Genomic DNA, 15355 nt, shown 5'->3' on the forward strand with positions numbered 1-15355 from the left:
GACATTTCTGTTGTATGGCTCTATACAAATTCATCCAAAGAAGAGGAAGAAATTTTTTCAGTGTGACTGCATTATGATGTACTTGCTGACCTAGTACTTCTTTGTCAGTTTTTACTGCAGATTGTGACATTTGTTGTATAGATCACATACACATTTGTGTTCTGCAGGAGTTGCTAATCTTGGCATCCATTTTGGAGTCTGCTCTGAAATTTCTGTTTCTAATTGTGGTCAGTTCACCATAGCACACAGGATAAATCTTTCATCTCCATAGGCATTTCTGTTGAATGGCTATATACCCATTGATAAAAGGCCAGCAAGGAGGTTTTTTGGCATGGGTGCATTATACTGCACATGCTGGTTGAATGTTGGGGTATTGTTTATGACCAGAATTATTTTTCATCCAAGAATCAGTCACTGAACTGTAGAATTTTTGTGAAAGGGCTATCCAGTAGTTGAAGAATATGGTGTCAGATGGGAAGGATATTAGCACTATATGATCATCGTTCCATTAGTTTATCCCTTAATTTTGTATATGGGAAGCATGATTCTTGAGGACAATTAGTACTGGATAATCCTGTTATCTCGCTACAGGGTATATAAAGTATGTCTAGAACATTAGAAATTCAGTGACCCATTCAATTGGTTAGCACTGGTATTCGACACAGAAGGAGGGGGGATTGTTAAAATGCTGCTTAAAATATTTATTTGGAGATAGCAGCAAAGATGGGACACTAACTCCACTAGCATTAACAGTGAAAACAGCTGCTATTAAGATTCCTCACTTAGTCTCTCTGCCGAAGTGGCATATCCCACTTACTTGATGTCCTTCATGGTTTTACTGGGTTGCTCTACAATTGTGATGATGTTCTTTCTGTGTTGTCATCTGAAGATATACTTTTGTGAGATAAGATGAGTTAGTGAAACATGCACCAATATCTTGCATATTAAAGCTTGTCATACTTATCAAGTTGGATGGATCTAGGATCCATATGGATATGAAAGATTGTTTTTTTATAATATGTTTGAACCATTACTTTGAATCTTTCTGCTCTCATGCCATTTTGTGGCATAATAATATTTAAATTTATAGGCAAGAGATTTTGACTTTATTGTTCTAAGACTGAAAAGTATTTCTAAAAACTGTTTTAAATAATTTGTGAATTGCTTCTTTTGCTCATCATGCAGCAGTTAGATGTATCGTATTCACTGTGTAATTTAGTGATAACTGCCACTTCTTTCTTAGCAGTTTTTAAATTTCTTAATTTCCCAATGCGGTCTCATGAAATTTCCATTCAATGTGTCTGCTGCTTTGCTCAGTGACAGAGCTCAAAGCATTACACTTCCTGTGGCTGTATCTAGGTCACTTTTTGTTGCATTGCCTTAGACAATATGCATCTGTATGTTTGCATGTCTCCTAAACAAGTAAATTATTTATTTGCTACTGCACCATGCAGAAGTGAACTGTGGGGAGAATTGTTATAGTGTTACAGTGTGTTCCCACACTCATATAACAACAAGCTGCAGTGCACATCATGATAACAAAGAGTCTACAGAAGTATTTAGGGACTTCAGAAAGTAAGTTACACATGGTACCGTATGCTAAGACAATTCCACAACAATAGTGGCACATTGTCAGAAGAGTACGTATTCCTGGTTTCCTGGAGACACAATTCTGCTGCGGTATGGATAAAATGTCCATCACAGTATGTGATAGAAATTATGTGGCAACTGGAAATGTGCTCCAAAGTTTATGAACACAAGACAGTATGATTTGTCTGGGCAAAATGTCTAAATTACAGACAGATTCACCATAAAGTTCTAATAATGTCTAGATCAAATGCAATCTCATGTCCAGCTGTAGTGAAATTCAACCAACAAATTGATGAAGGATGTACATATGTGGGTGATGCTGATCAGGTAGTCCTGATCTTGCACCACGTGATTTCCATCTTTTCGGCAAGCAGAAACAGCATCTGGGGGAGGAGATTTTCCAACAATGGTGACATTTATATAGCTGTTCTTGAATAACTCTGTCATTAAGGAGCAGATTTCTGTCATTGAAGAAACGAATAATTGGCTGAACATTGTGACTGTTGTTAGAGAGGGTCAATTGCTGTGTTGAAAAACAGTGTCATATGTCTGTGTTACTTTGAGGTCTGGTGCAACATTCAATAAAAATTACTCGACATACCATAATAATGTGTGACTTATTTTCTGACATCTCCTCAATAATACATCACATTGTAGCATTTTTATTATTTCAAAAACACTCTCAGCACACAATTTCACTCTACATTGCTCACCTGTAACAGTTGTGGGGCTACAGGATTTTCTGCAAAATAAAATATCTAACTCCAATATCACAATTTGTAACATTGCTGTATAGGAATTGGACACACAGTCATAGCAGAGTGGGAACTGAGGAGGTTGGTGACAATGACAATCACATGAGTCTATCTTGTTGCAAAAGCGCTACTCTCAGCAGCCTTTATTTGGAGCAGTGTCTCTAAGGTAAGGAGCAGACACATTCAATGGAAATTTCTTGAGGCTATATTGAGGGTTTAAGAAATTAAAAGTGCTTGAAAAGGAACTGAAAGATATCACTAAATTTTCATATAAAAGTATTGTCTTGAATTAACAGCTATCTGCAAAATTTCACATCCTTAACAATGAAACTGAGTATATGGACAGATTGCAAAACTGTTTATTTTGATCAACTGCTTGTCCTTCTGTACTTTACTATTGAATGTTTTAAGCAACGTAATGTAGTCTGTATCTTAATTATAGTGTGGGTTGCTGCACAAATTTTTAACAGACCATGTACAAGTGACACACACGCACATAGAAGCATCTCAAGCTGGGAACTCTCTATGGAGATTGTGGGGAACCCACACTTGCAATGCCTCACCATGTTTCAACAGAATTAGAGGGTTTATGACACTATGGATGTAAAAAAATGTAAATGGAAGGAGCATAGTTATATTATGTAGATTTCAGTAATGTATACATTGTGTTGTATTATGGGAACAATGTTTACACATAATTTTTGGAACAAAGAAAAAAGAGTGCACTCAACCAGCCATATTCCAAGTGAAGATAGTGAAAAGAACTTTCTTTTTGCTGCAATAAATTGTGTTAAAATTTACAATTCTTTTCTTGTTTTACATTTACATACGTCACAAAACATGAAATATAATAACTGTGATATAATGAGTATATGGGAAGAAATAATTTTAAGTTATTGAGTTCAATCATTAAATCAAAGGATAGTAAAATAAAAACTAGTATGAAAGTATAAAAGTAGTTCTCATTAATATTGTTGATTGGATACAGTTATTCTTTATTCAAGCAATGGTGTAAAATCATACTACATGAGACTATCAATATTTGCATGCCATAACATCAGCATGAGAAAAAAAATGGTAAAAATAAAGAACAAAAGAGATATAAGAGTATCTGCATGAAATATGCTCTGTATTTCAGATGGACCCGTTGTTACTGCTGAAAAGGAGATAACAGCTGTTATTAACAAGCCTATCACTTTGCGATGCCAAGTTGAATCCCTTGTACCATTTAGCATCAAATGGATCAAGGATGGACAGCTAATCAAAAAGACGGAGAAATATGAGTATGTGTCAATGTTCAAGCCAATTAACTGTCTGAAAGGTATTTTAGAATGACTATTTTAGAATGACTATAACAATTTGTTGACATGTTTTTTATTGTTTTTAATATTGCTGGGCGTTATAATTTGCACAATCAATGCAGAAGATAGGAATCAGTTTGCTGTAGAACTATTTCCATTTTTTAAGAACTGTAATACGGCTTGTGTAAATTATTATGGTTGTGCTGCAGGTGTTATGCTTCACAATTCACAAATTAAACAGTATTAAACATCAGTCACACTTTTGTTAGAAGTAGTATGTGTTTAAGTGGTCAGACCATCATCATCATCATAAAGTTTATTTTCTTGCTTTTTATAACTCACAAATATGTAGCCAGTGATATGTCAAAGGCATAAGACGGAAAAATCCTGTGTGCGGTTGAATTTGAACTCCACTGACAAAATTTTGGTGACCGTTCTGGTGTATTGTCAGAGTATTTTTGGTATAAGTGTCCTGTGTTCTCCAGTGGCTCATTACAGAGTTATTGTTCTTCATTTGATTTCTTTCTCCCATTTATATTTGTGTTGGTAATGAAGGGAAAATATCTGTGCAACAGAGTGTGTGTTAGTACTTGAAGTTGAAAACCTACTTAAACCCCTACCCTCTCCCAAACTTTCATTCTGTTTACTGATGAAATGTTGGCCAATATACATCTCAGATATGCATTAACTGAAAGCAACGCAAGCACAGCACAATGGCACAATGCTGAGTTGTTGTTGCAGTGATGGCAATCACATCATTTTTACATACATACACATCCTTCAATGTTATAATAGAAGATACTGGACATGTGAGCTATGCCAGAAGAGCTGATCTGGAGGAGAATGTGTTACACACAATTTGTGACAATTTTGCCACCAGAAGTGAGCACATCGCATGAGCTCTAGACTCAAGTCAAACAACTGGTTTGCGAATTCTTCAACAATAGCACTTGTAAGATCCACAGAAGGTACAGTTGTTACAACCTGCTGAATGGAGTTTGAAAAGTGATTGCTAAAGTAATGTGCTGAAAACTACAACTTTCCTGCTTTCATATTGTTTGCAGATGAGGCCATATGGCTTGGAGCACCATGTTCAACAGTAGACTTAGCCATACATGGGGTGACAAAAATCCACACATATGTGGTTGTGAGTCCTATTGACACAAGTTCACTGTGAATGTATGGGTGGTATTGTTGATTATTTGGTGACTGTACTTTATGTACTTCATGATAGTCTGCAACCAGTAGATGAGTGATCAGCGCAACAGAATGTCAGTCCTAAGGGCCTGGGTTCGATTCCCGGCTGGATCGGAGATTTTCTCTGATCAGGGTCTGGGTGTTGTGTTGTCCTATTCATCATCATTTCATCCCCATGGATGCGCAAGTTGCCGAAGTGGCGTCAAATTGAAAGACTTGCACCCAGCGAACAGTCTACCTGATGAAAGGCCCTAGTCACACGACTTCCTGACAAACTGATTGGAGTCACATACAAAATATTCTTTCAGCCTGTCATCCCACAGTTGCTAGAAGATGTGCTGCAAATAGTTTGTCAGATTGTGCAGTTTCAGCATGACCCGACAACAGTACATTCTGCACTTGATATGCAGTTTGGACAACAGTAGACTAGTTGAGGTGGCCCTGTTCCCTGTCAGCTTTCTCACCACACAGGGCACAATGGATTTCTTCTTCTGGGAGTATGTGTCGAACCCAGTTTATGCAACTTCTGGTGATACTCAAGAAGCCATAGATTTTAGGACTGTTGCAGTTGTGGATATAGTATGACAAACTCTTTGGATTCTTAAACATGTGGTAAGACAGTTGATGGTGCATGATTGTGCAAACTACCATGATCATGATGGTTGATATTTAGAATGATACCTGTAAGGAAACAGTTCTGCATTTGTTACATATGTACTGTATACTGACAGAACAGATTACACATACTGAGAAAAAATTTGTGTGTGTCGTGTAAGGGTTTTTGTGTTACTCTTTGTTTTTTTATGTACAGCTTGGTGATTGTAAATTTCAAGTCACTGCTGTAAAGATATTTTCGTAGATCAAAGATAATTATGGTAGCAAACCAAATAAATCATATGTACTTTGCTAGTCTGTAAGGAGCTACTGCAGAACATGAGTTCCTTATACCAAAACTCTCAGAAAATATTCCTGAACAACATTTGAAACTTTGGTGGTGGAGTTAGGATTCACCCTGTACACAAGGACTGACATTTCTGGAGAGTAACACCTCATTAGCAGCACAGTGCTTTAAATTTCAAAAAAATAAATAAATTTATCTTTCTTTTCATTTACAAATCAGTTACTGTATGGATTCAATGAAGATACAGTGTTTACTGGCTCTTTAGAGACTTCATAAGGGCTTTCAATCTTTTAAATCATTCTGTGCTATACTATGTGATCAAAAGTATCTGGATACCCCCCAAAAAACATATGTTTCCCATATTAACTGCATTGTCCTGCCATCTGCTGCCAGGTACTACATATCAGCGACCTCAGTATTCATTAGACATCACAGAATGGTGTGCTACGGAGCTCACGGACTTTGAACATAGTCAGATGATTGGGTGTCACTTGTGTCATACATCTGTATGTGAGATTTACACACTCTTAAACATCCCTAGGTCCAGTGTTTCCATTGCAATAGTGAAGTGGGTACATGAAGGGACACGTACAGCACAAAAGCATACAGGCCGACCTCGTCTGTTGACTGACAGAAACTGCTGACAGTTGAAGAGGGTTGTAATGTATAATAGGCAGATATCTATCCAGACCATCACACAGGAATTCCAAACTGCATCAAGATCCACTATAAGTACTATGGCAGATAGGCAGGAGGTGAGAAAACTTTGATTTCATGGTCGAGCAGCTGCTCATAAATCACCCATCATGCCAGTCAATGCCAAACGACTCCTTGCTTGGCGTAAGAAGTGTAAACATTGGATGACTGAACAGTGGAAAAATGTTGTGTGGAGTGACAAATCATGGTACACAATGTGGTGATCCAATGGCAGGGTGTGGGTATGGCAAATGCCCGGTGAACATCATCTGCCAACAGTACAATCATATAGAACACGTTGGGGATGTTTTGGAATGCCGACTTCATGCCAGGCTTCACCGACCAACATCGATACCTCCCCTCAGTGCAGCACTCCTTGAAGAATCGGCTGCCATTCCCCAAAAAACCTTCTAGCATGACTGAACGTATGCTTGTGAGAGCGGTAGCTGTTATCAAGGATAAGGGTGGGCCTACACCATACTGAATTCCAGCATTGCCGATGGAGGGCACCACGAACTTATAAGTAATTTTCAGGCAGGTATCGGAATACTTTTGATTGCATAGTGTATTACACAAATTTGATACTTATGACAGAAGAGTTAACTGGAAGGAGTGGTTACATTCCTATCCCGGGGCAGTATGAGAACATTTTTTTCCACAAGCAACTTATCATTTGGTGTGCACCCCTCCACTTTTTCCTCATACACTTTCACCCATGTGATTTTTCACTGCTAACTGGGATACACTCTGTATGCAAGCCTTGCGTTTGGGTTGCCCCTTGCACTGCTACTAATTTCGATACATCCTGCATAGAAATCTTACAGATGTGGCACATTTGGCTCCCCTCTCAGCTTGATGACCCAAGTGGCAGCTTGTGTTGCTTGTGCCTTAAACCAGCCCTGGTCCTATCTACCAAACAAAAACAGCTCATAGACATAGCATGAGAAAACAGCTCATTTGGATAAGATATCATATATCCACTTCTTTTAATTCTGTTTGTTAAGGATCTTCCTAAAAACCTGTCATCATCTGTAATTATGATATTAACTGATAATGGAAACCTAGTTAACTTCTCCTAACATTTCTCTGCACGACATGAGTGTTGACCTAGCCAACAACAGTAAAGGGCAATGAGCCTGACCCTTGTGTGACAGGAATAAAACAGCTCATATGAGCATCATACCATCAAAGAACCATTCAACATATCTAGAATCAAGAGTTATTGAAAATAAAGCTATTTAATGTGTCAGTGAAATAAATTCCTTGGCCGCTCTGTAACTAATGCTCTACAGTGGAATACACACAGCAATATAAAGCTGAGCAGTTTGAGTAGCCCTTGATATGCATTTGATGACTCAGGCAGACATGTGATCTGATTACCATTAAAACAGTCTACCTTGTTCTTGTCAACTCAGTAACTTCACATAGCCTTCATTTTTAGGCATCAGAATGCAGGCGACTATTGGTATAAAAAATATGTATCCAATGATCGTGAAATGATTATGATGTGATTAACACAATGGAAATCCTCTCTTATGCATTCATGTTTCTGAGATAGTTTCATTTTTAAGTAAGAATATACAGTGGCTTGAACAAAATAATAATGTGCATGCTCACCGTAGTCTTAATAGTGGCATGTTCATCTCACAACCCAGAGTCAGTAAATGCCATAACAGTGTGAGAAATGTATGCAGCATGTAATAATTGCCATATGTGGTAAAAGCAAAATAAGAACTCATTTAGCTGAGTTCACAGTATCCTGGTTGAGCATTTTTCCATCCAGTTGATGAATTTTTTCGGACAAAATTATTCTCAATATCTCCTTAACACAGAGTACTGCACTGCCATTTTTTGTCATATGGAACTTAGGTATGACTCTCAATTTTAAATTCTCAATAACATTCTGCTGCATTCTGGATTCACATATTACATAAAAAAATTGATAAGTGGAGAGGAAAAACATAAAGTTTGTAGCCTCTTGTCATAATTTTTTGTCTCTATTGTTATGGTCAGTTAAGAAAAATTAAGAAAATGTTACAAGAAGGCATGATTTTATAATTATAAAAAGACAGCTCTTCGGTAAGTGGATGAAAATGTGATCAACACAAGCATAGTGGTGTGAAAGTTCCAAAAATCAGTGGCCTCATGAAGTCAATCCACATAAAAAACAATAGATGATTGGTTGCAGGAACACACATTCACTCTCATTGCTGCTTTTGCTTCTCACATTTATCCCACCACCTTTGTTCATCGACATATTTTCCATACAATCTCAAGTGGCAGAATTACAAAGGAGTACATCATTAATTACATATACTGTAATGGGCTGCAATGAATCTTTGAACATATCTATGAGGATTAGGAGTTTCTAAATTTGTGTGCTGGGTAAATCTCAACAAAATCAGTACACTCTTGTACAATCCAGGGTAGCTTTCCATTACTTATTTTTATTAATTTCCATGTTTTTTGGTTATAGTCTGTTGGACTTACTCAGTATCTACTACACCCACACAAGTTGTTTTGTGACCTCCAGGTTTGTATATGAACTTATTGGCCTCACAGCACTTCATTGTACACTATTGGCCATAAAAATTGCTACACCACAAAGATGACATGCTACAGATGCGAAAGTTAACCAACAGGAAGGAGATGCTGTGATATGCAAATGATTAGCTTTTTCAGAGAATTCACACAAGGTTGGCGACACCTACAATGTGCTGACATGAGGAAAGTTTCCAACCAATTTCTCATACACAAACAGCAGTTGACCGGTGTTGCCTGGTGAAACCTAGTTGTGATGCCTCGTGTAAGGAGAATTGCGTACCATCACATTTCCGACTTTGATAAAGGTCGGATTGTAGCCTATCGCAATTGCGGTTTATCGTACCACGACACTGCTGCTCGTGTTGGTCAAGATCCAATGACTGTTAGCAGAATATGGAATCGGTGGGTTCAGGAAGGTAATACGGATTGCCGTGCTGGATTCCAATGGCCTTGTATCACTAGCAGTCGAGATGACAGGCATCTTATCCACATGGCTGTAACAGATCGTGCAGCCACGTCTTGATCCCTGAGTCAACAGATGGGGCCATTTGCAGGACAGCAAACATCTGCATGAACAGTTCGGTGACGTTTGCAGCAGCATGGACTATCAGCTCGGAGACCGTGGCTGCGGTTACCCTTGATGCAGACAGGAGCACCTGTAATGGTGTACTCAGTGACAAACCTGGGTGCATGAATGGCAAAACGTCATTTTTTTGGATGAATCCAGGCTCTATTTACAGCATCATGATAGTCGCATCCGTGTTTGGCAACATCGCGGTGAACGCACATTGGAAGCATGTATTCGTCATTGCCATACTGGCGTATCACCCAGTGTAATGGTATGGGGTGCCATTGGTTACACGTCTCAGTCACCTCTTGTTTGCACTGACAGCACTTTAAACAGTGAATGTTACATTTCAGATGTGTTACAACCCGTGGCTCTACCCTTCATTCAATCCCTGCGAAACCCAACATTTCAGCAGGATAATGCACGACCGCATGTTGCAGGTCCTGTACGGGCCTTTCTGGGTACAGAAAATGTTTGACTGCTGCCCTAGCCAGCACATTCTCCAGATCCCTCACCAATTGAAAACGTCTGGTTGATGGTGGCTCATAACAATACGCCAGTCACTACTCTTGATGAACTGTGGTATCGTGTTGAAGCTGCATGGGCAGCTGTAACTGTACACGCCATCCAAGCTCTGTTTGACTCAGTGCCCAGGCATATCAAGGCCGTTATTATGGCCAGAGGTGGTTGTTCTGGGTATTGATATCTCAGGATCTATGCACCCAAATTGAGTGAAAATATAATCACATGTCAGTTCTAGTATAATATATTTGTCCAATGAATACCCACTTATGACCTGCATTTCTTCTTGGTGTAGCAATTTTAATGGCCAGTAGTGTATATAATGTGAGATAGTATTCAGTTCACTCACATTAGTCAGCTACTTTCTCTCTGATAAAACTTTTTGAGTTGCAAATGAGAATACATGTATGTACAATACATTCACATATGTTATACTATGCCAAAATTTTCATCCATATGTTATAATGGGACAAAAACATGTGCAACTGATGTTATTGATTTAATGTAATCTGGTGGTACTATGAGGTACTGTCTATTGCATCCTTTGTATACACTGTTGTCCGTGAGTATTTATATGATAGTTTTCTTTCAGAAGTGATGTATGTCTCTCTCCACCTGAAGCAATGGTGACAACAAGACATATACCTATTTTAGTGACCAGCATGTGCAGCGTACTACTATAAGTAATCTTGCATCATGCAAAGTTTTTGTTTTTGAATCAACAGCTTCTGTATCAATTTCTTTGCTTCAGGCACAAACCAAAATAAAAATTCTGATTTACTGTACAGTCATTTTATTGCACAGAATTACTAGTACTCTTTACAAATGAAGAACACAGTTTAAATATGTTTTTAAATTTATCAAAAATTTATAGAGGGGGAGGAGAGGTGATTGTGGGCGCACGACAGCAAGGTCTTCAGCGCCAAAAATTTATAAGTATTACCTAATAATTGAGGGACTGAGAAAAGTGGTTCAGATGTAAACGTACTATAAGGTTCAAATATGCATCCTGCAGTCCAGATCTAGGTTTCTCATGGGTCCCATAAATCATTTTAGACAAATCCTATGATAGTTGTGTGAAAAATGCCTTGAATGTTTTTCTGCACATATCTTGTCCAGGCAGAGTTGCACTCCATCTGTAATGGTCTCATAACCAGTGGACTATGTAACTTTAACCTCACACCCCATATATCATGGGATATTTAATGAACTGTTAAATGAGTAGTAAATGTTTAGATGCTGATGCCCCCTCTACTCATTCTCAGCCTTATTAACAACCATCCTTTCAGTGAGGTGAGACAGAGCCCTTCTTCAGCATTTCTATTTTTGTACAGCACAGTCTGCCACTCTCTACTTGTATTATGAAAATTAAAAAAAATAGCATCACTCTTCCTCTAAAAGTTGTTATCTTTTGAATACACTTCTTTTTTATGTAATACATTACTTACATCTTGTTGTGCACATTTTACTCACATGGTATTCTACATGTCCTTGAATGCAGAGAGTTTTTTCTCGCTAGAGAAGATAACATCCAGCTGAACTTTTATATGCAGCAATTTACAAATCCAACAGATGGGAAGCAAACATTAAATTTCAGTGTGCATTGGAAATAATGAAACTGCTATACTTGCTAGAGTGACATGTGAAAATATGGCAGGCAGCAAAGGCTCATGAATGGAATCTTCCAGTTCCTTTGTCAACTAAGAAAAACTGCATAGTAAGGGAAAATCAGAAATGTAACAAAATGAAACAGAAGTCACTTAAGGCCTCATATTGTAGATTTTTCAACCCATATCTTCTGCATAATCCTCAATGTTTTTGAAAATTCCAGTTTCTGTTCTTTTCTGTAATTTTTTTCAAATTTAATGAAAGATGCAGGTAGTTGCAGAAGCTGGAGATTGTATACTTCTTTTTGTGATGTTGCCTGCTCCAATGAGCATCTGCTACCTGTAATCCAGCTTGTACAAAATGGAAGGTACATAATTCTTATGTAATCAATATTGTCTGTTGTCTGCAGTGGTCTGCAGAGAAATATGAAATATTCTGTGTCCTTTTTTGATGGAAAGTCTTTGGTATACTTATACACTGTCACTTAGTAAGAAAAACACTTGGTTATGGAATATCAGGCCAGGTATGTGGCTGGATTGACAGTTATCACTGAAAGAGCCAAAAGTGTCATTGGGCATACTGCAAGAAAATGTTAGAGGACAATTACTATTCACTGTACATACAAACTGTGTGATAAATGACAACAGTGGATATCTAATAAGTGATGCAGTTGTGTACATGGATGTCACATTGTAGCAAAACTGCTTTATAAATAGTTCCTAGTGTAAAAACTTGAAGCTGATTCTAAACATAAGAAAGTGTGCATGTAAATAGGTGAAAGTATCCAATATGCCTTAATTGCTCCAATCTGAGGAGTCAGAACAGCCATCAAATATCTATGTGGAGGTACCAGGAGTGATTTAAGATGGAATGGACATCAAAATTCACTTGGGGGAGGAGGGACTAAAACCACGTTGAGAGTATTAAATAAGACTAACTGATACAAAAAGTGGTATCCTACAAAAAGATTCATTTGACCTGTTATAGGGTACTGTTTATCAATATGGCACATTAAGTTCAGGCAGTGGAACAGTTAAAATGTAGCAAAAATATGATGCAGTTTGTCATCGGTTTGTTTAGTCAGTACAAAAATGTATTGCAGGAAAATCTTGTATCACATAAAATTTATTTCTTAAATTCTGAGAGCATAATTTCCAAGTTGACTGGAGAAATATATTACTTCTTCCCTCTCTCTCTCTCTCTCTCTCTCTCTCTCTCTCTCTCTCTGTCATTGGATGTGGATATGTAGGGGCATGTGGTCAGCACATCTTCCTCCCATCCTTTGCCAGATTTTGGGGCTGCAACTTTCTCCCACTTTGTGCTTACATTGATCTGTTTGTGCACCTTCTGCAAATGAAATAGGAAGGAGTCAAAAGATAATCATACACTTCATAGTGTCCTCCATACACTGTTGTGGCTTTCAGAGAACTGAAGTAGCTGTGGAACATAATTTTTAAGGCTGCTGTAAAATAATAATGTATATTAATGTTTTATTGGAATTGGACATTATTTATAAAAAATATTATAATTTTTTGTGTTCTAGATCCATAATAACAATAATTCTTAATGTCATTTTGCATATATCTTTGTATATATGTTATTGCACTTGGATAAAATATGGAAATTTCCAAAACCACTTAACAGATAAAGAACCTTGCTAGATTCTAGAGAATATTTTTGGGCATTGCAGTCTTCCAATTTATATTTTTATAGGCAAAGTGGGGTATCAGTTCTGCATATTGATAGTGTTACCATCCAGTCACAAGGAGATTACAAATGCTTTGCAATTAATACTGCTGGACGAGCCTCACAAATTACAACTCTGAAAGTAACTGGTAAGTTTGTATTAATAATGCATGCATTATCATGTAACTTGTTTTCTGTATCGCAGGCTGATGTCCTTGATCTAATTATTTTGCACTAGGACCTCCACCACAGGTGACAACTCTGGATTCAGTTACCTCTCCACTACACACAGACACTATACTAAATTGTGTGATTCAGAGTGAGCTACCTTATAACTGGAGCTGGGTGCGTGGAGATGAAGGTACTGATAATTTTTTAGAAGGTAAGATTATTTACTTATAAGCATGCATTGCTTTTGCTGTTTGTTTTATAAAATGGGCTGTGTGCAATAATAAGTAAAAATAATTCATTCCACATTATCAGTTGTAAACTGCATTTGTACATTCAACAAATTTTGGCAATAGTGTTCTCATTCAGACAATCATTTCTCCTAACTTTATTCCATATCTGATTTATAAATTGTATATCTTTTAAATAATGTAAACTCAAGGCTACAATATCAGAATTTTAAGGAAAAGATAGATTAATACTTATCTTAAAGACTGCATGTTAATTTGCAGACAGGGACAGTTAAAAGACACTTACACATTAGCTTTTGGCCACAGTCTTCATCAGAAAAAGAAAGAAACACACACACATTAATTCACACAAGCAAGCACACCTCACTCACATCACCATATCTGGCAGCTCGGATAAGAATGCAGCTGTCATGTGGAAGGGAATCAGCAATCTGAAGGGGGCAGGAAAGGGGAAGGATAGCAGTGTACAGGTGGGGGGACAGAGGAACACTGTTTAGCATAGTGCACAGGACTGGACTGTCAACAGACACAGCATCAGGAGGCTGTTGGGCAGGGAGAGGGGGAGGGGGAATGATAAAGGAGAGGTGAGGGGAAAGATGGGCAGGTGAGTTGGCACACAGAGAGGATGGGAGGTGAGAATAGGGAGGAGTTGATAGGACAGAGGGGGTAGAAATGATGGGTGGAGGGTATGGGGACAGTATGTTATCGTAGGTTTGGGCCAGGATACTTTTGGGAGCAGAGAATGTGTTGTAAGGATAACTCCCATCTGCACAGTTCAGAAAAGCTGGTAGTGGAGGGGAGAATCCTGCTTCACTACCCAAGCCATCTGGATGCTCCCCTTCACCCTCTTTTGCTTACATTGATGTGTATCTTTTAAGAATTTTCTAAAGCTCATCAGTCTAGTGCATAATATATTTTGTAGTAAATTGATAGTTCTTACCTATAGTTGCTCATTACAGAATTTTTGTAGCATTATTTGGTTGTGAAAATTGTTTTCCCTTAATAGAAGTGTAGGTTGTTACTAACAAAGTATTAAAAAATTAACAGTAATAATGTAAATATAGCTCTTATAAAGTAGTATGATGTGGCATAATATTTTGTTCCATACATATTATAACTGTATAACAGTAATGGAAATTCCTGGATGCAGATAATGTAAAATAAGGGAAAGACAACCACTCACCTATACCAAACTGATGCATAGAGCTCAAAATACACTTGAGAAAACAGCATTCACTCTAGCTTTCAAGAACTAGCTCTTTTTTTATAGCAAAAGTACACTAATTCATGCACACACACACACACACACACACACACACACACACACACACATACACACGTGTGTGTGTGTGTGTGTGTGTGTGTGTGTGTGTGTGTGTGTGTGCGCATGAGCACAGGTAACTGCTTTCGAGTATCAGCAGTGACCATGGGAGTGTGCATTTGGGTGTCTGGTTGTGTGTGTTACTGTGTGTTCTTCTGCTAGAAAAAGAGCTAGTGCTCATATTGTAACTGTGATATTTTGTCAGCATTTATTGTACATTTTCACAATTTTTTTAAAGTTTGTTATT

The 15355-nt window shown here is 37.8% G+C and overlaps 1 protein-coding gene across 1 annotated transcript in view; it reads left to right on the plus strand.

Moving 5' to 3' along the window:
- The window catches only part of LOC124555753 (hemicentin-1-like), an 817128-nt gene that overhangs the window by 200708 nt on the left and 601065 nt on the right, over positions 1-15355 (plus strand). The window contains exons 8-10 of the mRNA XM_047129776.1: positions 3484-3628; positions 13396-13517; positions 13607-13750. Coding sequence (XP_046985732.1) covers positions 3484-3628; positions 13396-13517; positions 13607-13750 — 411 coding nt within the window. The remainder of the gene's footprint in view (positions 1-3483; positions 3629-13395; positions 13518-13606; positions 13751-15355) is intronic.

Source organism: Schistocerca americana, chromosome X (assembly GCF_021461395.2).
Source record: "Schistocerca americana isolate TAMUIC-IGC-003095 chromosome X, iqSchAmer2.1, whole genome shotgun sequence".
NCBI classification, from domain to species: Eukaryota; Metazoa; Arthropoda; class Insecta; order Orthoptera; family Acrididae; genus Schistocerca; species Schistocerca americana.